The 25,332-nt window shown below is 43.8% G+C and overlaps 1 protein-coding gene across 1 annotated transcript in view; it reads left to right on the top strand.

Annotated features, from left to right (window-relative positions):
- The window catches only part of SYNE1 (spectrin repeat containing nuclear envelope protein 1), a 1,959,630-nt gene that overhangs the window by 1,174,696 nt on the left and 759,602 nt on the right, over nucleotides 1-25,332 (top strand). Inside the window, exons 77-80 of the mRNA XM_085611789.1 lie at nucleotides 3,608-3,945; nucleotides 5,748-5,892; nucleotides 13,634-13,852; nucleotides 19,550-19,815. Of these exons, the coding sequence (XP_085467915.1) occupies nucleotides 3,608-3,945; nucleotides 5,748-5,892; nucleotides 13,634-13,852; nucleotides 19,550-19,815 (968 nt within the window). The remainder of the gene's footprint in view (nucleotides 1-3,607; nucleotides 3,946-5,747; nucleotides 5,893-13,633; nucleotides 13,853-19,549; nucleotides 19,816-25,332) is intronic.

Raw genomic sequence — 25,332 nt, forward strand, 5'->3', positions numbered from 1 at the left:
ACCTACTCCTGCTAAAACCCAGCATCTCCAGTGGTCAGCAACCTCGAAAACCCCGGAGGACCTGACTGCCTTGTGACTCTAAAAGACTGGAACTCCCACGAGCAGTGGTTCTGCTCAAAGCAAGTAACAAACCCCTGGTGCCAACCAGTAACCACGACTCCTGCAAACTCTGCACCCGCCAAGTCCGGCCTGTGCCTGAGTGGACAAAGACCATGAGGACATCCCCTGGCGATTGTGACCAAGAATCCAGCACCCAAGGACCCACCTCGACGCTCCTGACGACGCCTGCAGCCTCAGAACCAGGGACCCCTCCAACCGCGACCAGCAGAGGGTAAGATTTTCCGACTCGAAAAGACACCCTTGCACCCGGCGCCCTGCGGCCCTCTGTGTCCAGCTCCTGGGTGCCTACCTAACCTGCAGCTTCCCAAATTACCTCTCGAAGTGGTGGTCACACCTGAAGAATCTTCGTCCCCGAGCTTGCAGACTTTGTTCGTTTTGTAGCTTCTCTGTTGAAATCCATTGAGCGCCCGACGGCTCAAAAGCACCCTGCAACCAGCCGCCCGATTGCCCCTGGGAGTGCAACATCTATCCTAATCTACTTCCCCACTTGCCCTGAGCAAGTGACCAGGAGCCCAGCTCCCACAGCTGCGTGGCCTGCCTGCTAGCAGCCACCAACCAAAGGCCCCCTGCCCGCCATAGGCTAACATTGGGCCTAACTCTCTCTGCACCCGGCTGCCCCTGTGCCACTGAGGGTGTAACAACTGTACCTACCTGACCCTGGGAGACCCCTGAGTCTATGCCCAGAACCTCAACTCTGCCAGTCGAGCACTTACCTAAAAGCCGATAACTCACTTTTCTCCATAGGGTAACATTGACAGGTTTCACTTGGAAATTCTTCTGTCGAGTTTTGAAACTTTAAAATATTCACTAAAAATCAGCCGATCAACGAAAACGAAATTACTCACCTGTTATCAGGAGAGATCCCAGTGCTGGATCTTGGTGCCCAGCACTGACGCTGAAAAGTAATTACAACCGTACTTACTGATAACTTGATTTTCCTCCATAGGATAACATTGCCTGGTTTTTGCCAGAAATTCTTTTAAGTGTCGATTTTTGAAACTTACAAATATTCCTTAAAAATTTCCTGTGTACCAAAAACGATTTCTTTCAACTGTTTACAGGAAATACATCTGGGTTGAATCCAGGATCCAACCCTGAGTAAGAAAATCCTACGCAAAGTAACTGTAATTGTATTTACTTATAAGTGTGTTTGAATTGTGTTGCCTATTGCAACAACTATAACTATTGCATTCAAAAGTCTATTGCCTATTGAAAGTAGTTAACTAAAGCATCTCATTCTGAGAAAGTATATTTTGATACCTACTTGTGGTTCTAAAATAAAACAACTATATATTTTTATATACAAACCATTGGCCTAGAGTTCAGTTCTTGAGTGTGTGAGAGCATTTGCTGACTGAGTGTGTAAAACGAATGCTTTACACTGTCCTCTGATACTGCCTTACTGCTCGACCAAGCTACCACTTTAGAGAGTAAGGTTATATCTAACTTTAGCCTCTGCCAAACCTCTGGGGACTGTGGACTCTGTGCTCACTGAACCTTACTTTGGTGCAGTATATACAGTCACTTTCTTACACTCGCTCTTTTCAGTGTTAGCGCGTGCTGCATTCCGCTGGTTTATGGGTTTAGCCGCGCAGCTGCAGCATAAGTTACAAAACGCACAAATTGCACGTGTGCACCCATTTGTGTCAATGTAATGATTGCTCACCGTTCATCCATGGACGGGGCTATCATTAGAGCAGAAGGGGAAGTGATGCCAGGGATGAAATATTGCTTCCCAGTTATGGCGGCTTTTAGTAACCAACATGCAGACCTGTTTTTTTTTTTGCAATAGGGTACATGGCACCCTTGCTGTGCCACTGCACAGACGGAAATGTAATTTGCGACAAGTCAAACACCTTACTAGAGCTAATAATTTGCATTTCCTAAACACTTAAGGGCATGTAAAAATCAACATTTCTGTTCTGGGTGATTTTTTAATACTTGTTTATAGTTATAGCTGGCTCTTGCTTGTCAATTTAAACTCATCCAGTTTTTGTTCTAAAAATACTACCTGTGGACTACGGTTTATTGGATTCCAGCTTGCCCTTAAATTACTTTTTTCACAGTCATCATGGTCTTGCTTCTGCCTATGGTAAAACCTCTTCTGTACAGAGCCCTGACACCCTGGAGGCTTACTCTGCGCCATATAAAACAATGTAAAATAAGCATTTGCAATGCAATAGGTCTTGCATTTTCAAAACTTTGACTTGTTTGTATTGTAAATGACAACGGGTACATGCATAAAACTTCATTTTTCCGAATACTAAATAGCGATTTTTAAGAAATCGCTATTTGTTAAAGGGTGCAAATAGCGATTCTCTAATTGCGATTACTTCAGAATCGCAATCGCAATTAGGGAATCACTATTTGCTATTGCACCTCCTTTCTTTCCTATGGGCCTCAAGGCCCATAGGTGGGAATGGTCATGCATTGCCTAAATTGCGATTAAAAATTAGGTAATGCAGAGGCAAGGGTTCCTGAGGGCCTAAGGCCCCCCTGAGGCACCCATAACAAAAGAATATGCACATGTAAGGCACACACATGCCCTAGGGGCATGTGTGTGCCACATGGCACGTTGGAAAAAGCAGTTTTGTGCATTTTTCAAAGTAGGCACATGGTTAACATCAACTTCAAATTGATGTTAATTAGCGTTTCCTAAATACACAGTTCACATTTAGGAAAGGCTTCTTGCATGTGCATTAGGGAATCAAAAATTGTGATTCCCTATTTGCATTTGCAATTTAGGTAATCGCACAATATAAAAAAAAACACATTACAGTTATCAGTTAATCCACTGCTCATATTCAAACTCAAAAGCAGGAATTGGCACGCTGGTTCCAAAGGTTTTTGAAGGCATTGGCCTCATGCAGACAGATAGCCATTCATTTCAGCCTAATGGGAGCGAAGCTTACAATAAATCCTACTTTTTTCTCATTGATATCAAAGAATAGTCACCAGGCCAGCCCATGTCTACCTTTTACATTCAGTTGTTCTACATACCCAGCACTTGTAGGACATAAAAGTCTATCCCAGATGTGCCCATGAAGCAAAATGTAATTTCCTCTAAAATGTAATTTAAGGCTTGCACCTGGGCTCCAGAAACTCTTCATAAATTGTATATAAGAGAAGCTGTAGGACTGTAAATGGAAAATACCATTGTCAGCCTCTTAACAAAACTTGATTGTTTGTGGTGGAAACTCCACAGGGCAAGAACAATATGTCCTGCAAATGTATGTTGTGTTATTTTTGCATCTCTCCAAGCCTCTGGATGACTGCTTGAGGAAGCTTTGAAATATTTCTTATGATCACTTAATGGCACAGAGAAAAGGGTCCCATTTTAATTTGTAAAGGTATATTTTTCATAATTTAGAAAAATGTCTGCAAGTTTGCATTTGAATATCTTGCTATCTAAAAAGATTTTACACTGGCATATTACTAAATGTTTTTCCATAGCAGTTGCAGATATCTATGTCATTTTGTGTTTTAGGCCGCATTATCAAAAGTATATTCACTCTGTCAGCGGTACTGTCAAGCAATGAAGTCTGCCAGTGACTGGATGGAGGATGCACATGGCTTGTTGCAGCAGGCAAGCAATGGTTTAGATGTAGAGAGTTCCATGGAGCGCTTGAAAACTCACACTGATTTTTTCAGCACAGAAGAAAAGTTATGGTCTCTTTTAAAAGAACTTCATGAACTAGTTTCTGAGCAAGAACCATTCACACAACCTGCAGGAATAGAACTACTGAAGAAAAGTGTGGCATCCTTACAGCGCAGGAGCAAGGAGGTGACCCAGGAGGCCCAAAGCCAACACGACATACTGCAGAGGTACGTTATCCACAGTGCACAACCTGAATGTGCATTAATACAATAACAATGTAAGTATATGGCTTTCTCATGGACCTTTGAAGTACGATTGAAATTAGTAATGTATGAGTTTTAGGCTGGTAGGTTAGCTCAGTGAGTTAAATATTTGTTGCAGTTTATTCATTTGTATCCTGTGTCTTTAATCCTTCCACAGGCAGTAAATGGTGGACATTAAATTGGGTAAAAACAGAATGTGTTATTTACTGCCCATATAAACATGAACGGTTTGAAGCGCAGTCTAAAAAATAAATTATTGTTATAATATTTTGTCTGCGGAGGGCTGGCATTTTTATCAAGATTTCTGACGCCTTTTTAGTAAATCCTCCAGCTTGGTATATGCTGTATGTACACTTAACAAACACAACAAGATGATGGACGGAGTGCTGAAACTTTTCAACCACTCACCCCCAGTCACAGATCTGAGTTTAATCCATTGTTCTTTTGCTCACTATGCCACCCCAGTTTTGACCCAGCCATTTGCAAATCAGTCTTGACCCTGTTCCTCATGGGAATAGTCCAGCCCGAACTGCCAGGCCAGGTCTAGAAAAAAGCAGGGTTAACGGCGGACTCCAATGACTGCACCTCCTTACTGTGTTCCCAGTATGTATAAAATGGTATAGTTAGTGATGGTGTGCATACAAACGCCCCTGCATCCGCCGTTAGTAGATGCCAACTGCCAAGCAGATCAATGAAATTTCGGAAGGGGTTTGGGGCGGTGCACCACCAATTAGCTTATCAATATATTACACCAAGTCTTCAATGAACCAGAAACAAGCAACCTGGGACCGGTTTTGGAGTATTACTCCTCATCAGCCAGGCTAGCTTGAATCTAGTGGCACAGCGAGAAAGGGACTCACATCTGGGCATACCCTTGGCCACTTTGGGTGAACATAGCAAACAGAACGAGATGATGGACGGAGTGCTGAAACTTTTCAACCACTCACCTCCAGTCATAGATATGGGTTTAATCCGGTGCCAGGATGTGATATGTGAAATAGGATTTACCAGAAATCCACTGAAAAAAATCACACATTTATGTTAGGGAAAGTAGCCGTAACTCATGCCACCATCATGCTCTGCTTATGAACTCACATATGACATTACTTATGACATGTTAAATGCCATCATTGATGCCATCTCAGATAACATTTCTCATGGATGATGTAATCTGTGATAGGTGCTTTTGTTGCGTAAAAGTTAGTGCTAAAACACCAAATTTCACAGGAATCTGTGAAAAATGGAACATATTTCTTGGTCCCTTGTGAAGTATAGATTTCAGTATTGAAATGACAACTCTCCAATGCCCTGAAGATTTATCATAGTCACATCTCTAGGATTATGCAACTTGGAGGACCAAATTAGGTGGTGAAGATGTATAATCACACAACACTAAAGAAGTATGTGGCACATTCTCTGGAAGTATTAGTTTCAACCATTTACCTAGAAAGGGTTTTGTGTAAAATCATCGAATAGGTGGACAAATATGTGACAAATAAGGTAGATTGATTCAGAATTATGCTGCAAACGCTGCAACCACAACATCACATAAACCCATTAGCATTAACCATTGTCCATTGTTTTATGATCAATTTGTTCATAATAGGTAACATAAATATTAATTCCGGTCAGTATTTTTTGAAATACAGCCTTTTCCAGCTAACTACATCAACATAACATGTAGTATAAAAAATACATGTGAAAGGTAAGCAGGGCTTTCCATTCTACCATTCTGATACTTATGTTTTACTATTTTGTCTCAAAAGATGTTCTGTTCAGTGGCAAGAATACCAGAATGCCAGACAGCTGGTGATTGAATTGATGAATGAGGCAGAACATAAACTCTCTGAATTCTCCGTTGCCAAGGACATTTCTAGTCACAAAGCAGAAGAAAAACTTTTAGCACACAAGGTATGATGTGATTTGCTGTTTTAAATATAATTTGTTTGATGATACTTCAATTCTTTTTTGAGTGCATAGTTGGAGTACATAATATTTAGACGTTTTCATTTGTGGTTAAGTCATAGAGTTATGTGATGGAGCCTGCAATTCTATGCTTCATTGGCACATAATGACTTCTAGTGGAAACCTCAGAGTTTTTTTATAATGTTATTTCTTGCCTATTAAAGTTACTTGAAGGCCAAAGATGACACAGTTAAGTGCCAGTGTTCTAAAGTAGCAAAAACAAATATGATTGTGTTGCTTATTATGGTATATTTGCCTCTCTCATTATTAACCCCTTCGCTGCGGCGGGAATTCCGCCGCAGCGCTGGGGGGTGCGGGGGGGCAGCGCGGTGGCGCTGTGCTCATGACGGAGCCACTCCGTCATGAGCCACGGTTGAGCTGTGCTCATGACGGAGCGGTTCCGTCATGACTCCGCCCAGTTGCGTTGTCCCCCGCACAGGCTGGGAAACAGCGCCGCGTGGGCGGAGCGGCCGCCAACGGTCGTGGCATGACGGAACCGCTCCGTCATGAGCACACGGCAACCGTGGCACATGACGGAGCGGTTCCGTCATGAGCGGGGAAGGGGTTAAAGGTTATAGTCAAAGTTAAAATCCGAGCCAAAGAATAGGGTCTGTAAAGTGGGACAAGTTCACTCATCACAACTGTGCACATAAAAGACCATTCACTAATTCTGTTTCAATATAAGGAAATGATTGCAGAATATATTGAAAAAATCCCTTTCCCTGTAATCTCATGTGGTTGTAAAATTCCTTCAGGGTACCTTGTGACTTCACTCCTTCTCACACAAAAACTCCTGAAACAATCAGTGACTTAAAGAAGAAGCCATAGAGCAGTTGTCAGGGGGTCTCGTAAATAGTCAAAGTCTCTTTTATCTAGACTATTTGCCCTGCGCTTCCTTTTTTCAAAAGAGAAATTGACCTGGGAATTAAAAAGAACCAGAATTGAACTCTTGCCAAGGCAGGGCCATCACAATGTTCAGTTGTTAGAGTGTAGTGCTAGAAATTGAAGCTAGTGTTTCTCACCTCTTTGGAATGCAACATGCCAGATTCTGATAAATACTTCTAATTGCAGATACCTCATTCTAAAACACTTGCTGGGTGCCAGTCTGGATCCAGAGAATGTTTCTAGTAATTCTCCCAGTCGCCACCAGGTGTTACAATGATTCTCTGCACTGGCTCTGTACTGCCCCGGAAGTGGATTGGTGGAAAAGCTTATAAGTGTCATCCCAGAGACCTGACATCAATTTCTATCCTTCTGCGCATTTTGCTGTGGAGCTGAAGCTCAGTTCCCAAATAATTTGGACTTCTAACAACTCCTAAAACAATATCCTGTGTGCTAGGGAAAAATGTCCCCTCCTAAAGCTACAGTTTTCAAAACATGTCATGACTGTAGAAAACAGATGCCAGTCTCCACATTTGACAGACTTTCAAATGAACACATCTGCTTTCTTTTACAAAAGGTGTAAGTGTTGCTCTCCAAAGGTGATATCAAGAGGGTTCTGGACTTTGAAAGAGAAGAGGGTTATTACTCTTTCTGTTTCCTTAGGCCTGGAAAATACATGGGACTTTAGCCTATATTAGACCCTTGACCTCTGAATGCCTCTGTGCGGACGGACAAATTCAAAATGTTCACGCTAGCCAAGATCTCTGCTGCTCTGGATTTGGTACACTGGATGGTGTCTTTGAATCTACAGAATGTGTTTTTTCCTTTGTTCATCCCGCATTCCCACAGACGTTAATTGTGGTTCAAGGTAGGCCAGGATCATTTTCAGTTTGCAGTGCTCTTCTCTGACCTCACTTGCACCACTCGGGTATTCACCTCTTCACAGGCACATCTTCAGAGGTTGGGGATAGCAGTTTTCCCCTACCTCGATGACTGCCTGTTGAAGGCGAGCTTACCACAGTCATTGTTAGACCACCTCCAGATGATGGTAAAACTCTGACATTGTTGATGTTCATGATTAATGAGCCAAAGTCAACCACAGAGTCTGTCTTTTATTGGTGCTATCCTGGCTACAGTGCAGTTCAAGGCCTTCCATCAGCTGCAATGAGTTCAGAACATTCAAGCTATAATCCTGTTGTTTCAGCTTTGGACTTAGATCGCTTTGAGAGTAGCTTTGAGTGTTCTTGGCCTCTTAGCTCCCTGCCTCTTCTTAGTCGAGTAAGTCAGATGGCACATGTGGGCTCTGCAATGCAATCTGAAGTTTCAGTGGGCCCAACACTGAGAAAATCCATCAATGCCTTACAGATTTTGGTAGAAACTTCTCACGATTTGGCAGTGTTGGCTGCTGGAACACAGTTGGGTCAGCGGCAGGCCCCTTTTTACTTTCCCTCCCAGAGGTGACTGATGTGTCACTACAGGGTTGGAGAGGTCGTTCGAGGGAAGTGTAGATCAGAGGAATCTGGTCGTCATCAGAAACTAGGCTCCATATGTGTCTGTTAGAGTTGTAGGCCATTCATCTGGGATTGAAGGCCTTACTGAAATCGTTCAAGGGGAGGCTGGTTCAGGTTTTCACGATAACACCACCACCATGTAGGATTGCATCAAACAGGATGGAGTGAGGTCCTGGGTCCTGTTCCTACAGTCTTTGAGGCTCTAAATTTGGTTCCAGTGCCAGTGCAATTCCTTGATTGCAAAAAATCTGGCAGGGTCCCTGCATGCCTGAGCAGGCTGCGTCTGGCAGATTCCAAATTGTGTTCACTTCCCAAGTTGGTGCAGAGCATCTTCCAACAGTGGGGAGAACCCTGGCTAGATATTTTTAGCACCGATGAGAATGTGCAGTGTCAAAGGTTTTGCACGTTGAAGTTCCTGCAGGAGCACTTGCTGGGAGATGCATTTCAACTGGAATGGAAGAAGGGATCCTATACGCATTCTTTCCCCTGCTGCTCTCTCCATGAGCTCTGAAAAAGATCAGGAACAACAGGGTCGAAGTCATCCTGGTGGCTCTGGATTGGGGCATGAGGGTGTAGCACCCAGGCATTCTGGACATGAGCATCTGTCCTCTGATAGGATTTCACTTCGAGAGGATCTTTTGTTGCAGCAGCAGGGCAGGGTCCTTCATCTGAGACTGCATCTTTAAGCATGGAGATTGATTGGCAGTGGTAGACTTTGTTTGATCTGCCTCCTGAAGTGGTAGATTTCCGTTTATGTAAGGCACAGGGATGAATTTGAGGCCTATTGAGGTATCTGCAAGATTGACCTTTTACAAGCTAAGCTGTAAAATGGTATTTGTTTGTATTGTCTTTGGCCCCTAAGGCATTTCAGTGGGCACTATTGAATGATATTTGATTGCACTTTCGGCCTTTCTACATATGCTGGATCAACTCTCCTTGTTTAAAAGAGCTGTTAAAAGACCTATAGTTTCTGAAAGTTATAACGCACATGTTTTATCCCAAACCATTTGTGGTGCCACAATGGGACCTTAATTTGATCTTAACATTTCTCATATGCACATCCTTTGAGACGATCCTTAGCTGCCTGCTCTCTCTCTTGAATATGAAGACTATCTTCCTCACTACAATTATTTCTGTGTGTCATATGAGTGAGCTTCAGTCACTGTCAGTTCTACCGCCCTGCACCACCTTTTTTCCTAAAAAGCTGATGTTGAGAACTTGAGCGGCCTTCTTGCCTAAAGTTGCAACTCTTTTCCATGTTGAGCAGTGTATCACCCTACCTTTGTTCTTTGCCCCCTCACCCCTCGAAAGAGGAGGAGAGGCTGCTTCATTGATTGGACCCTTAAAGGGATATGAGCTTTTACATTGATCGTACCAAGGAACATCGTGCGGACGATCAGTGTTTGTGGGATTCCCCAGATCAAAGAAAGGAAAGCTGTGTAGAAGAGAACCCTATTGAATTATTTTGTTTTCTGCATCAAGATATGTTGGAAGCTGGCTCTTATATAGTGGACCAAAAAGAGATACACTGTGTAAATAGTCCAGCCACACTGCAAAGTAATTACAGAAGCACAAATGACACCCCAATCTATCTCTTTAGTGGTAGTGTGAGCGAGCAGTTAGGCATATCACAGGATAGTGCTAAGCATTTATTGAACACACAAAGGCAGTGAGACACACACTCAATAAAGAAATTCAACCCCAATTTATAATACCAACACATGCTTTTATATGAATTTAGATACCAAGATCATCCTATGGGGGAAAAATATGTACTGCATTCAGGCACTTAACAGCAACTTACGGGACTGTTCTCTGGGACTTAAGGTGAGCATGGGGCAAGGTCCAAGGCCACACCAACAGGTCACTTCGGGATGCTCTAGGGCGTCTGGGTGCAAAGGTGTGTTACGTATTGGGTGTTCCATTCACTACAAGTGGGAATGGTGTGGTCAGAAAGAGGCTGCAAGCTGGGACTGGGGGACCAGTCCGGGGGAACCCCCTGGGGGGCTCAACCATTGAGAACCTCGGGCATGCAGGGAGACCATTGATCCAATGCTCCTCAGGCTGTGAAACTTAAGTGCAGTGGTGTCTTTTGGCATCGTATTCGCTGCTGAAGTCACTCGAGGTTAGAGGGGGACTGCAGAAAGAGGCTGCAGGCAGCGACTGGAAGTCAAGTTTGGGTAAACCCTAGGGTGGGCTTAGATTTTGTGGTTCTTGGCACCATCACATCCCTTGGACTTGGGCTGTGGTGCGCGGGTGCAGAGGTACAATGAGGCATCGGTTGGTGGCGATTGCAGACTCCCTACTTTTTATTTAGTCTGCAGAAAAGGGAAAAACAGGACAGCTAGGCCACTCTCAGTGTGGTTCTCACTGACCCTGAAGTCTCTTGATGTACAAGTCGTTTTTCCTCAGCGTTGGTGTCTGGTCACAACAAGCCTTGGTTGCTGCAAGAGGTCCAGTACCCCAGGTATTGGTGTTGTGTGACTCCGGTCGGTCCTGGCATCCCCACACTTGAAGGGAGGATGGTTATGACCTGTAGGAGCCTGGCTACCTCTTCCTGGTGGCTGCTGCATCCGTAGTCTGCATAGGCGATAGGTTTGTGTACCAGGCGCTGCTTCTTTGGTGGCTACGGCTGCAGGGAGTAGCTCCTCTACTCCAAGGGAGTTTCTTTGGCAATAGGCAAAGCACTGGCAGCCCTCCAGGTTTCTTGAAGTTTGCATAGTGGCTGAACGAGTCAGTTTCTCTATAAGGGTCGGGTGCAGCAGGTAGGCTGGCAGGGTTGGCACCAAGTCAGTTGCGCTCCTTGGTTCTCGGGTCAGCAGTCTTCTTTGCCCACTCCTTCTTTTGTTTTTGTTAAAATCTCAAGTCATGGTATCAGGGGTTCCCTAAATACTCAATTTAGGAGCTTTAAGGGGAGTGAGGCGTAGTAGCCAATGGGCTACTTACCCCTGGCGTCACTACACCCCCTTGATGACCTCTTCCTGTGGGGGGAGGGGGGCATCATCCTTTTCCAAAGTTCCTAATTCCACCACAAAGAAGATGGTGAAATTTCTAAAGTCGTGTTCACTTCAGGCTTGTTCACCCTAGAGGTGTGTTCAGCCTGGCAGTGCCACACACTTCCTGCATAGCTAATTGTCTTACCTGTCCTGGGGACAGATAGTCCCAGGGCAGGGGGTGGCATCTCCCCTGTCTGGGGAAGCCTTGGGTCACACATCAAAGGCGACAGATGCCTTTGAAGCCTCCTCCCTTGATATGCTGATTTACCAACCTTCCTGGAGGGGGATGGTGATAACACCTCTCTCCATATCAGGCATTGCTTCTGACCTCTGAGAGAGCTGCTCTCACCTCCTAGGGGGTCAGAAACTCGTCTGTGGTGGCAGGCTGGACTGGACTAGTCAGCCAGCACACTAGAAGTCTAGTAGGTTTCAGGTAGTACTTCTACCTCTTGGTGCATGCTTTAATAAATACATCACTGCAATCAGTGTAGGATTATTAATACGAGGTGTTTGATACCAAACACGCTAGGTTTCAGTGAAGCCATTGGTTAGCTTAGAACCTCATTTTGACTAGTGCTCTGTACATACCTTATGATGGCTTCTCTGTGCACTTGTGCTGTCAGTAATTGAACTGGCCAGCACAGGGCAAATCTGCTCATGCACATACATTAGCACATGTAATATAATGTACCCTGTCTTAGGGCTGTAGGGCCTGCTGTAGGAGTGGTTTACAAATATTGCATGCAGTGCAAGTGTGTGCCATGTCATGTTTTCACTTTTTTGAGCACCTTGTCACGCAGCCTACAGTGGCAGTCTGAATGAGTTTGGTGCGGGACGATTAGAGCGGCACAAGATATGTTGCAGCTCTAAGGGACCATCTTTAATGTCTATCCCCTAAGTACTAGGTGTACCGCTTACTAGGGACTTACATAGCTGCTAAAGGCCTATTCACTTGGGGATCAGGTGACCAGTAGGCTTGTTTTGGGGAAAGAACACTGGCACTGGGGACCTGGTTAGCAGGAATCCAGTGTACTTCAGTCATAATTGCATCAAATTCCAGGCAAAACGCGGGGGGACTACTGCAACAAAAACCCATCTTCCTACAAGATGTGCTAAGAAGCAGCCTCCAGAGGGTCTCCCAGATATTAGTGCTATGGGCAAGGTTACAGGACTTCTTGCTTGATGGAAATTTCACCTTGATGAACATACCAATACCTTTCCAATTTTGAAAAACATGAAAAATATAGCAGACAGGAAATTAGCCTATTGAATTTAGATCAGGCACTTGTAATATCCAGTAAGCAGCCTACTGACGGGCCTCAGAGAAAAGCAAGCTCACGTCATCAAAATCAGTCCAAAAGCAGCAGTTTTGGTACTCTGTAAATATTATGAGATCACCTCAGCCAAAATACCCAAGGCAAACATTCAGGACCGGGTGCTGTGCTTACTACTGTTTCCTTTTAAATCACAGTGGGCCACATGTATCATTATTTTAAGTAGTGGTTACCTAATTGAAATTTTCTTCGAATCACATTTAGGTAACCACTATTCCTAATGTATTAAACTCTTTTGAGTTTCATTAGCGATTCCTAATGGGTCACAAATAGACCTACCTCATGCATATTAATGAGGTAGTTTGCAATTTGCGACCCATTAGAAATCTACGCCATCTCAGGGATGGTGGCCTGCTGAGGTCAGCAGACCCCTATGTCTGTGATTGCTTTTAAATAAAGCAGTCTTTATTTTAATGCAGCCTGTTTTCCTTAATGGAATTTTTTAAGCGTAGGCACTGTCTGCTCTTAAAAATATTTGTTTTCCATTCTGAAAGTGGATGGGGACTCCTGGGAACTCTTTCCCATTTGCGAATGGGTTACCACCTCCTTCAAGGATTCAGTAAAATATTAATGTTTTGCGACCGAAATTCGGTCACAAAACATTTATACATCCCATTCGTATTTGGTATTTGGAAGGGACGCCCTAAACATGCCCCATCCAAACACCGATTCGCAAACACAAGTTGTGATTCGGTCACTTGTTACTGAATCACAATTTGTGTTTGATACAGATGCAGAAGCATTTTTGCAGTTGGAAACTGACTGATCGGCTGTTTCCCACCGCAAAAGTTCATAATACATGTGGCCCATTGTCTTATTTACAGAAGTCAGAAACCTGGTCTTTATCATACAGAATGAAATAAGCGAAATAAAAAATTATGTAATAAATATAACTGAGGGGCTAGCTATGATGGTATCTTAGAGGTATAATTTGGTTTTTAATGTATATTTTTGTTTTTTGAAGGAACTGGTTTCTATGGTAAATCTATTTCATGAGAAGATCACATCACTGGAGGAAAACGTCTCCCTTATGGAGAAAATTGGAAGTGATGCCAGCAAAGCAGCTATAAGCAAGTCAATGACAACTGTGTGGCAGCGCTGGACCCGTCTGCGCAGTGTGGCCAGAGAGCAAGAGAAGATATTAGAGGAGGTGGTGCAGGAATGGAAAGGCTTGAATCAAAAGGTATAGATGAGGCTGTCATTAATGTAGCTGTGAATTGTTTGCAAAAATAATGTGCCTAAACAATATTTCCCTGTGCTACACAATCAAAATATAAACGTGTCTCTTGAATATATACCTGTTATGACCAGAATTTGGAAATCACTGTTCTAATTTTACCTTAGCGCATAGCCAAAGGCAAACCAATTCTACCTTTTCTATAACATGCTGATGCACTGAAAAAAATAGATTCTGTTGTAAGCTTTTATTACTGATCTCCTTTTTCACACTATTTCATTTATTATATCCCTCACATTTGCCTCTCTTGGAAGGAACTGTTGCACACATAGGTCTATAATCTAAAAAACTGTTCATACTATGGAACTTTTTCCCTACATCTCTTCAACTACAATTTCAGTTTTGTGTTTTCAATTTCTAGGCAGTAATGCACATGCTTGTCCGCCCTAGGTTAGTGAAAGTTTCGGCTGGAATTTGCTGGTCTTTGGAGTTGAAAACAACGTGTTTTCTTTTCCTTAGCCCAGCTGCTCTGAGAACAGGAATACTGAAATTCATCTCATGAGTTCAATTAATATTTCTCCTGCCTTCTCTGTAGCCTAGATACACTCAAAAGTGTATTTTGTGTTTTTTTCTGAATGATTGCCTTGATGTATTATTGCCCACTTCATTTTTTTATTCCAAAGGTGGATTGCTTATTCTGTTTAAGTTTGTTGTGGGGTAGTATATTTTGTGTAATACACACAAGAAGCCTCATATGCCTCTATTTTTTAGATTTCAAGGTTCATCAACTCATCTTCTCCTTGAAGCCCTTACTCAGACTCATTTTGTCAAAAAACATATATGTTCATGTAAAGGAAGAAGGTTTCCAATTATATAATCTCTAAATATTGTTGAATACTTTCATTGGTGCATTAATCCAATTTAAGGACAAAACAGAATTAAAGATACTCATTTGTATATTACATTACAAATTATGTATATCAACAAAACATAACAAAACTGTGAAAAGGATCCAACGAATTCCATGATCCCGTTTGGCAAAGTGTTGTCTTGTCACAAAATATTGAGGTGACTTTTGCCATTGTATTTGTGTGTATGATAAAGTGCTGCGTTTGGTATACAAGAATATCCAGAGTCAATATTTCCACTTACCATCTTTCCAGCATCAGTGCCTTCTCCTGTTCTCACTCCCACCCCTCCCATCTATTCTTTGAGTACATTTGCATGTAAATATTTCTGTCAGTGAAATATCAAAATTCACATACTTTTTCATAGAGCATCCAAAAGACAATGCTCTCTCCACCCACTTCTTGTTTTGAAATAAAAATAGAACAATGTAATTGTATTATTAAATATGTCGACCTAAAAATTTCATTGATGAAGCGTTTCTATTTCATAATATTGTTTTTAATAGGGTTATCTCCATATGTCCATTTCTCCTTGTATTGGGCCATAAACATAACTGCCAGTTCTGGGGCAAAGGGACATCCCATTGCAGTTCCTTTCACCTGCATATAAAATGTTTCATTAAAGCAGAAAAAAGTCAGTCTAAGGCAAATCTGTGCCAGCTCTAAAATGAACCATGTAGGTATGCAATGGGGACTTGGCATTGTTTCCAAAAAGTATTCTATGGCTTCAGGTCCTGCCTCTTGGGGAATATTTGTAGATAGGCTTGTAATGTCAAAAGTCAAAAAATATCTACTTCAGAGTCAAACGTCATGTGATCTAATTTGTTAATCACATCAGTGGTGTCTATCAAATAGCTTGGTATGTCTGGAATCAAGGGCGTTTGGATTACATCCACATATTTAGCCACAGGTTGTAAATAGAGTTCACTCAGGAGATAATTGGATGTCCCGGATGACTCTGCAGATTTTTGTGGATCTATGGAAGGATATATATATAACTGGAGTTTGTTGGTTCTTATTTGTTATCTATAATCAATCCCCCATCAAGCCCATTTTCCATAGATCTACAGATTTCAGCCCTTATTGCTGGTGTGGGATCCCCCTCTAGTTTTCTGTAAGTATCATCATTTAGCAATTGCTGTAGGTCTTCTTTCTCATAATTCTCTCTATCTATTACCACAATGGCACCACCCTTGTCTGCAGGTTTAATGATTATTTTTGTGTCATTCTGTGGTTGATTTATGACCTCCCCTTCTTCATGTAGAATGTTATATTTCACATATTTCCTTTTGGATTCAGTAACATCTAGCTCACATAAAACTGTCTTCTCAAAATAATCACTTCGATTGGCATTGAGCTAGTGGAGGAAAGAAAGTAGATTGATTTCTAAATCCTGAGAAACCACTGGTGTTTAAATTATCTTTGTCCGAAAAATAGTTTTTTTTGTCTTAACTTTCCAAAAAATTGCATTATTTCTCACCTAGTTTGTGTAAAGCCAGTTCTAACCATTGGAACAAATGACATACCTTTAGTTGGAACACATTGTTCCATCTCATAAAGCTTTCTTTTGGATAAGTTATAGATTGGGATTAGTTGTTGTTGCCCCGGCTGTAAACCTGTTGTCTCATCCAAACCTCTCCTGTTCCTTGTCTGGGATTGAACCGTCGTCTCCCTCTGCCTCGTCCCCATTGTCTCCCTAAAAACTCCCATGTGTGGGACCTTCCGAGGTATTCAGACTCGGCTCTCAGTCATTAATATTCGAGCCGGAGTAGGAAGAATCTTAAGAGAAACCAATAAACTTCTTTTACCTCTCCCCTGGTACTGGGGTAGATATCTTGTAATGGTTACCTGGTTGTGAAAATCTTTTTGTAGCTACAGGTGTACCCCTTCTTTAGAGAAATTTAAAAGGTCTTTTAGTCATTTCTTTTGTTTGAAGGTTTTGGTGTTTATTTTGAAACCAGAAAGTTATTTTTTAATCCGTAATAAAAGAGATTGGATATTTATTTTTATTGATTCCTCTAATTCGCTGATTTTTATCAACTGTTTAATGTTAATATTTTCTGCCGTTTTAATGGATAAAAACATCCAATCTCTCGAACATTTAGTTCGTATACAACTAAAATCTCCAGGGTACTCGGGGACATCAACAAAGATTACAGGTACACTGCTACTTGAAGTCCTGCCTCTGTTTGCTCTGTTAAACTAGAATTCTTTCCATCCCGATTTAAAGTAGATGGTCTTTGTAATAGCATGCCTATCTCATCTTCAGTGAAACTTAGGGTTTGCAAACTGGACATGCTTCAATAATCAAACAATTTAGTACCAAGACAGAATAAGATTATTCTGACTACAGCCAAAACACATATTGAAGGAATGTCACGGTTATTTTCAGAATTAAAGTCTTTCTTTCCCTTTTTTAATGGTTGCAGAGCAGTGGATAAATAACTATTATTTATCTCTGCTGCTTTACAAAGCAAAAAAACATATACAATGCTGAACTATTTGCCCTTCCCATTCAAACCTATTTTTGCTATTAGCCCTGGAAGAGGTTCTTCTCCAGCATGAAATCGTTTTTTAGATACATAAGTGTAGGAAACTGGGCTTTTTTTACGGTAGTCCCCCCACTTTTTGCCCCGTTTTTGCTACTGGATGCTAATATTCGACTCTGACAGTGGCCTGCTAACCTGGCTTCAGTGCCAGTGCCCCCTCCTTAAAAAAAGGTAATGTCTGATTGTCCTACAATTGGCCATGGACATTACCACCCCTGTAAGTTCCTAGTAAATGGTACCACACATACCTAGGTCAAGGGTACTAAAGAGGGTCCTTAAGGGCTTCAGCATATTTTGTGCTACCCTAAGGGAACCACTCACAAATTCCACACAGACTGCCATTGCAGACTTCGTGATATGGTGCAAACCATGTTTGAAAACATGACATGACATAATCACTGTGTGCCATGTCAAAGTCACTGCATGGGCTATATGTAAGTCACCCCTACAGCAGTCCTTGTAGCCTTAAGGCATGGTGCATTATATTACATGTGAGGGCATATCCGCTTGAGCAGATGTGCCCTTGTGCCATCTAGTTCAATTACTAGATGGTGCAAGCGAACGGGGAAGCCATCTTAAGTATATGTACTGGGCACTGGTCATGAGTTCCCCAGCTACATGATGGCTTCATTGAAACCTATGGTGTTCGGTATCAAACACCTTGTCTTAGTAAATCCATACTGATTTCAGTATTGGATTTATTATGACGTGCACCCGGACTGCGCCTTGGAGGTGCACCCTGAAACCTCTTAAAGTACTTACCTAATCTCGTAGATCTTAGTGTCTATATAAATATAAAAACCTATGTTATTTTTCTAAATTGTTATTGGATTTCCTTATTGAATGTGTGTCTCATTTATTGACTCTGTGTATGCCACAAATGCCTAACACTCCCCTCTGATAAGCCTAGGGCTGCTCGACCACAATACCACAAATAGAACACCTTGAGATTGCTAGAGCATGTCCCAGTACATTAATAAGGGATACCTGTACTCTCTGCACAGTGCACCACTATTTGGTACACTATTGAGAGAGCCAGCTTCCTACAGAATATGTACCATAGTTCACAAAAATTACATCAGTACCAAAAGTTAAATATTTCAACCAATGGGAGACCGAGAAAGTTAGATCCTTTCTGTTCATTTCCTTCTTAAATGCTATTAAGTTTATAGTTAGAACAGGTGTTAGATTAGTTAAATCTAAATTAGATTTTTAATAACAATAAAATGTTTCTTCACTTAAACTCACCCTTTTCATGCTACTCTAAAACATACTGAATATTTAATATAAAAATAAACGTTTGAAGTGAAATGATTTAAGTCGAACATTGGCTTGGGATTCAGTCGACATCCTTCAAATGACTGATTGAGTATCATGTCTCGAGTACCACTTGATGCATTACACACCATTCTACATAGTTACTTGTGTAATCTCAGGTTTGTACACATCACTCAATACTTATTTCAGTCTTTAATAATAGGTTGTTTTGTTTTTTAGAAACTGCTTTAAAGGTGGTGACATGAATAGCGCAACACTCCAAACTAAATCATCCCTCAGTGATTACAGGCAGGTCTTAGTGTAATGCTTTATACTGATGTTCATTTTCTTTAAAAAGACTTCTTATTTATCAGGTAAGAAAGCTTTGTCTAATTAAGGTAAAATGACATTCTCAGGATCACACAGCTTGGACAAATTGGGAAACAAGAGCTAAAACTAAGAACTAAGTGGCTCATTATGATGGCGGGTGGACATCAGTCCGCCCGCCATCATAGCTGTGCTGGGACCGGCCGCCTGTCATGCTGGGGTCCCACCAGCCAAATTACTGTCGGGCACATCCTGACCTTTTAACATTGCGGATGGTGCTGCTGGCTGATGCCAGCGTTGTGATTGGGAAGGCGGTGCCTGCTAGGCACATCCACCATTTCCCCGGTCTGAACCGCTCCGCCAGGCAATCACAATGATTGCCTGTGGCGGAAGCCTGGCATGCGCTCTTTGTGCCTGCCACTCTTGTGGAACGATTTCCCCTGCCATCCTAATGTGGCGGGGTAAATGGGAGCCAGACGGCTGAGGGATCGCCGGCCTGGCGGTGGCGGTCCCTCCACCATCGTAATGAGCTCCTAAGGTCTTCTGCTTGCATGGTTGGTTATTTAGAAACTGCCTAAATACGCTGAAATCAAAGTAAGCGGTCAATATTTTTGTTAGCTCTTCTTCGTTTGTAAATTCTTTATTAAATCATGTTTCCATAGATTCAAAATGCTACAGTAAGGATTGACCAGCTTCAGGACCGCCTTCCAGACAGCTCAACAGAAAAGGCTTCTAAGACAGAGCTCATTGATCTACTGGATTACCACGATACTTTTGTCCAAGAAGTGGAGCAAGAACAAGGCACCCTTGCCCATCTCTGGCAGTACGTTTCAAACAGTGTGCTCCGGGATGTGCAAATTGACTCCAAATCACAGGAAGAGCTGCCAGTAATGCAGGAGATCAAAGCTATGCAAGACCGCTGCACCAAGTAAGACTCCTACAAAATTTGAAATACTAATCTCTTTTATCTCTCTATAGCTCATAGAGCTACCTGCTGTTTATGTTGATAAGATTCAATATGTTTTTAGTGAGAAAGCATTGTAGAGAAAATAATGTTCGAGGCATATGGGCTGCAGATTACACACTTTTGCATAGATCGCCATCTGGTGTCGGGCCCGGATGTTTGCAGTTTGTTTTTCCTCTTGGAAAGTCTTTGGAAGTCACGAGGTCGGTGACTCCTCCTTTGGATCGTATTGCGCATGGGCTTTGGCTCCATCCTCAGATTGTTTTTTTCCGCCATCGGGCTCCGATGTAATCTTCGCGCTCCGGTTCCGAACAGCTTCCAGTTCGACAATCGATGCGCAATCCTCACCACAATCGCTGTATTGTTTCGATCACGATCTCTTCAATCAACGCGCCTTCTCATTGACACAAACCTTCGGTTCCAGTCGTCGACGGCGGCCTTCGGGCCTACCCAGGCGCCGGTCCCGGCTCATGGAAAGAACTCCATTTAAAAAGTGCCCTCGATGTGGGTCCAAATTTCCCCACACCGATCTTCATGAGGTATGCAATCTTTACCTCTCCCCAAAACACGAGGCTCGAGACTGTCCGGCCTGTAAGTCTTTCCGATCCAAAAAGACTATTCGGGACCGAAGAGCCAGAAGGAACATGGCACACTCCTCGACGTCCATTCCGGTCGACATCTTCGGAGACGACATTGACGATCCGGAACATCATCGCATCGAAGAGGACCTTGTCAGCGCTTCCGAGGCCGATGAGTCAGATGTGGAGGACATCACTCCGGCGCAGAGGGTCGTGAGTACCAATCTACCCCTCCCACACCCGCGCCGACACCCAAAAAGGCTTCAGTCACGCCTTCGCCTCTGGGCCTAGGCAAGACCAGAGACACTGCTTCACACACCCCACCTTCGGGCCCAGTGAAGAAGCCAAGTAAGCCTTTCTGGCGGCTCGGGCTTGAGCCAGCCTGCCAGCGGTGCCGAGAAACACACTTCGGCACCGAAAAAGAAACGGGCCTCCACCTCGACACCGAGCTCCGCACCGAAGCCCTCGGGGTCAAAACCCAGCCCTTCGGCACCGACGCCATCTTCAGTCTCGACCAAACCACACAAGGCCACCGGCACCGACACTTCCAAGCCGAAGCCCATCTCGGCGCCGACCAAGAGACTGGAGGGTCTCAAGCCGGGTTCTAAACATCAAACCGGCACAGAAAAACTGAAAAAATCATCGGCCCGACGTCTTCGGCGCCGACGGACCAAATTACCTCACCAGAGCTATTTACACCGCATCCCTTGCAAAAAACTATTACCAAGGATCCAAAAACTGGACATTTAACACTCTCTACTAAGAAGAGACATTTGGAGAAGCCTGCTCCGCCTCCACCTCCACCTCCAAAGAGGAAGGACTCTGCTACCTCTCCATTCAGAATACCTTCCCCTCCCCCTCTACCTCCTCCTCCTTCCCCACTTCCACCCCTTCCGCCCTCTCCACCCCCACCTCATCGTTCTCCTACTCCATCTCCAGACGAGGATGATCAGGGGGACCCATATGATTATACAGGGGATGTGCCACAAGACCCCACCCCTACAGGATCTCCAGATCCATGGGACCATTACAACATACCAGATATCCCCAACGTACCACAAGACAATATTTACCCTACTAGACCATCTCCACCAGAAGATTCATTAGGGTTTAACCATCTTCTGCAAAGGGCAGCACATTATCACGGGGTAGACATGCATAATGACCCTGTGGAGGAAGATTTCCTCCTAGACACATTCAATACTACACATATGTCCACCTCCATACTGCCCATGCTCAAAGGGGTGGTAAAGCATGCGGCAGAAGTTTTTAAAGACCCAGTTAGAGCCAGGGTTCTTAACCCACGTATCGAAAAGAAATACAAACCTGCTCCCTCAGATCCCTCTTACATCAGAGGACCAGCGCCACTAGATTCCTTAGTGGTATCTACGGCACGTAAAAGGGCAAACTCACAAGCGTCAGGTGATGCACCACCACCTGACAAGGAGTCAAAACTGCTAGATGCATCAGGCAAACGCACAGCATCCCAGGCCACAAACATATGGCGTATAGCAAACACTCAGGCACTGCTGGCCAGATATGACAGGGCTCATTATGACGAATTAGAAAGCATAATGCACCATCTGCCTGAAAAATATAAAAGTAGAGCCAACGAGTTAATTCAAGAGGGTAAAACAATCACAAACACCTCTATACGTTGTGCCCTAGATGCAGCAGACACAGCCTCCAGGGCCATTAACACCAGCGTCCTTCTCCGTCGTCATGCTTGGTTAAGGGTATCTGGGTTTAAACCAGAAGTACAAGCCTCCATCCTTAACCATCCCTTTGACCAGGAACATCTATTCGGGCCAAAGGTGGATGAGGCCTTAGAAAAGATGAAAAAGGACATGGATACCACAAAATCCATGGGGGCCCTACAGTCTCACCCGCCCAGACGCTCCTTTCGCCGCTCATCATGTCGGAGTGCATCCAGAGGCTACTCCTCAGGCATAGCATCCACATCGTACAACTCCCCTACTCAGACCACCTTAACAAAAGGTTACCAAAGAGGCGGCTACAGGGGTAACAACAACAAGGGCAGAGGCAAAACAAACAACGCCCGTTCTGCCACACCTACTACCCAATGACTTCCCCCCGCTCCCCCCAGACCATTCCACTCCGGTCGGGGGCAGGCTCCAAAATTTCCTTCATATCTGGGAGACCATCACCTCAGACAAATGGGTGACCCAAATAATTCAATCAGGTTACTGCCTGGAACTAACATCTCCCCCCCCAAACATTCCACCCAGGCAACGCCCAATGTCACAAGAACGTTCAACATTACTAAAGCAGGAGGTAATCTCCCTCCTACAAAAACAGGGAATAGAACACATTCCTGTCAATCAACAAAATTTGGGGGTCTACTCCCTATATTTTCTAATACCAAAAAGGGACAAGACTCTACGACCTATTCTAGATCTCCGGCCCCAAAACACATACATACACTCAGACCATTTTCACATGGTAACGCTTCAGCAGGTACTTCCGCTCCTCTCCCAGAACGACTTTCTCACCACACTGGACTTGAAAGACGCATACATCCACATTCCAGTACACCATGCTCACAGAAAGTACCTCAGATTTGTAGTGGACGGACAACACTACCAATTCAAAGTGCTCCCGTTCGGAGTCACAACATCACCTCGGGTATTCACCAAGTGCCTAGTGGTGGTGGCGGCACACCTGAGAAGACAGCACATTCACGTCTTCCCATTCTTGGACGATTGGCTGATAAAAGCCACATCATACAATCAATGTGTACACCACTCCGCCACCACAATCCAACTACTTCACCAACTAGGCTTCACAGTGAACCACCAAAAGTCCCAGCTAACACCATCCCACATAAAACAATACCTCGGTGCCACCATAGACACCTCAAATGCAATAGCCTACCCCAATCCGGCCAGGATTGCAAGCATTCAGGCTTTGCGACAAAAATTCATACCTCAACACTCCCTTCCAGCACGAGTGTTCATGCAACTAATAGGGATGATGGCCTCTTGCATTTTTATAGTACCCCACGCAAGACTCCAGATGCGTCCACTCCAAGAGTGCTTAGCGCGCCAATGGAACCAGGCCCAGGGTCAACTGACAGATCTGGTGTTGGAAGACGGTCGCACCCATCGCTCTCTGCAGTGGTGGAACACCACAAACCTTTCCAAAGGTCGACCGTTCCTGGACCCGGTTCCCCAGATAATACTAACAACGGACGCATCGCTCTCCGGCTGGGGAGCTCATCTATTACACCTCACAGTGCAGGGCACATGGACGCCGCAACAAAAGTTACTCCATATCAACCATCTGGAGTTACTAGCAATCTTTCTAGCCCTGAAATCTTTTCAAACACAGATTTCAGGCAAGGCAGTCCTCATTCGCACAGACAACATGACGGACATGTATTATATTCAAAAACAAGGCAGCACACACTCTCCACAGCTCTCTCAATTAGCACAGAGCATATGGAGATGGGCAAGTCCCCACAAAATCTTTCTCCTAGCTCAACATGTCCCAGGAGTCCAAAACACCGTGGCAGATCTGCTCAGCAGACAGACACAACAAATCCACGAGTGGGAACTTCACCCACAGGTTTTTCATCCGTTCTTTTAAATGTGGGGGCATCCGCAGATAGACCTCTTCACCACCCACGAAAACACAAAATGCCCAAGCTTCGCCGCCAGATACCCACACCCATTGTCCAAAGGAAATGCGATATGGATGAACTGGTCAGGCAAATTTGCGTACGCTTTTCCGCCTCTCCCACTCATACCATTAGTGGTATTAGCACTCCCTCACACTAATCCTAGTAGCTCCAACGTGGGCCAGACAACTGTGGTACACCACGCTGCTGGAACTCTCGGTAGTACCACACCAAAAGCTACACCTCCTAACCCAGAACCATGAGGAGATCAGGCACCCGGACCCAGCTCAGCTCAACCTTGAGATCTGGCTCCTGAAACCCTAGAATTCAGGTACCTAAATCTTCCCCCTGACTGTATGAACGTCATCAGAGAAGCTAGACGCCCTACCACTAGAGCCTGCTACGCTGCCAAGTGGAAAAGATTTGTTGTTTATTGCCATAACAACGCCATCAATCCTCTGGACGGGTCTATACAACACATCATAGGCTACTTACTCCACCTACAGAGGTGTAATCTAGCCTATACGTCCATTCGACTACACCTCGCAGCAATTGCAGCTTACTTACAAAACAGGCAACATCTATCACTCTTCAAAGTACCTGCCATTAAAGCCTTCATGGAAGGTCTGAAAAGAATAATTCCCCCCAGAGTACCACCCTCACCTGTGTGGAACTTAAATATCGTTCTCACAAGGCTGATGGGGCCTCCCTTCGAACCTTTGCATAAATGCGAACTGCAATTCCTAACATGGAAAACAGATTTCCTTGTAGCCATCACTTCCCTTAGAAGGGTCAGTGAGATACAAGCACTTACCATACAAGAACCTTTTCTTCAAATGCACCAGAACAAGGTTGTTCTCCGTACCAACCCAAAATTCCTACCTAAAGTCATTTCCCCTTTTCACCTAAACCAATCTGTAGAATTACCAGTATTTTTCTCACAACCTCAGACCGTTGCAGAAAGGGCTCTGCACACGCTAGATGTCAAACGAGCCTTACTTTACTACATCGAGAGAACACAACCTTTCCGAAACACCAAACAACTGTTTGTCTCTTTCTCTCCACCACACAAGGGCAACCCCATCTCAAAATCAGGGATGGCTAGGTGGATTGTAAAATGCATCCAGATTTGCTACCACAAAGCAAAACAAACGCTTTCCGTTCCCCCTAAAGGCCATTCTACACAAAAGATAGGGGCTTCCATGGCATTTCTAGGGACCATCCCATTAGATGATATCTGCAAAGCAGCTACATGGTCAACAC

Source organism: Triturus cristatus, chromosome 6 (genome assembly GCF_964204655.1).
Source record: "Triturus cristatus chromosome 6, aTriCri1.1, whole genome shotgun sequence".
Lineage (NCBI taxonomy): Eukaryota > Metazoa > Chordata > Amphibia > Caudata > Salamandridae > Triturus > Triturus cristatus.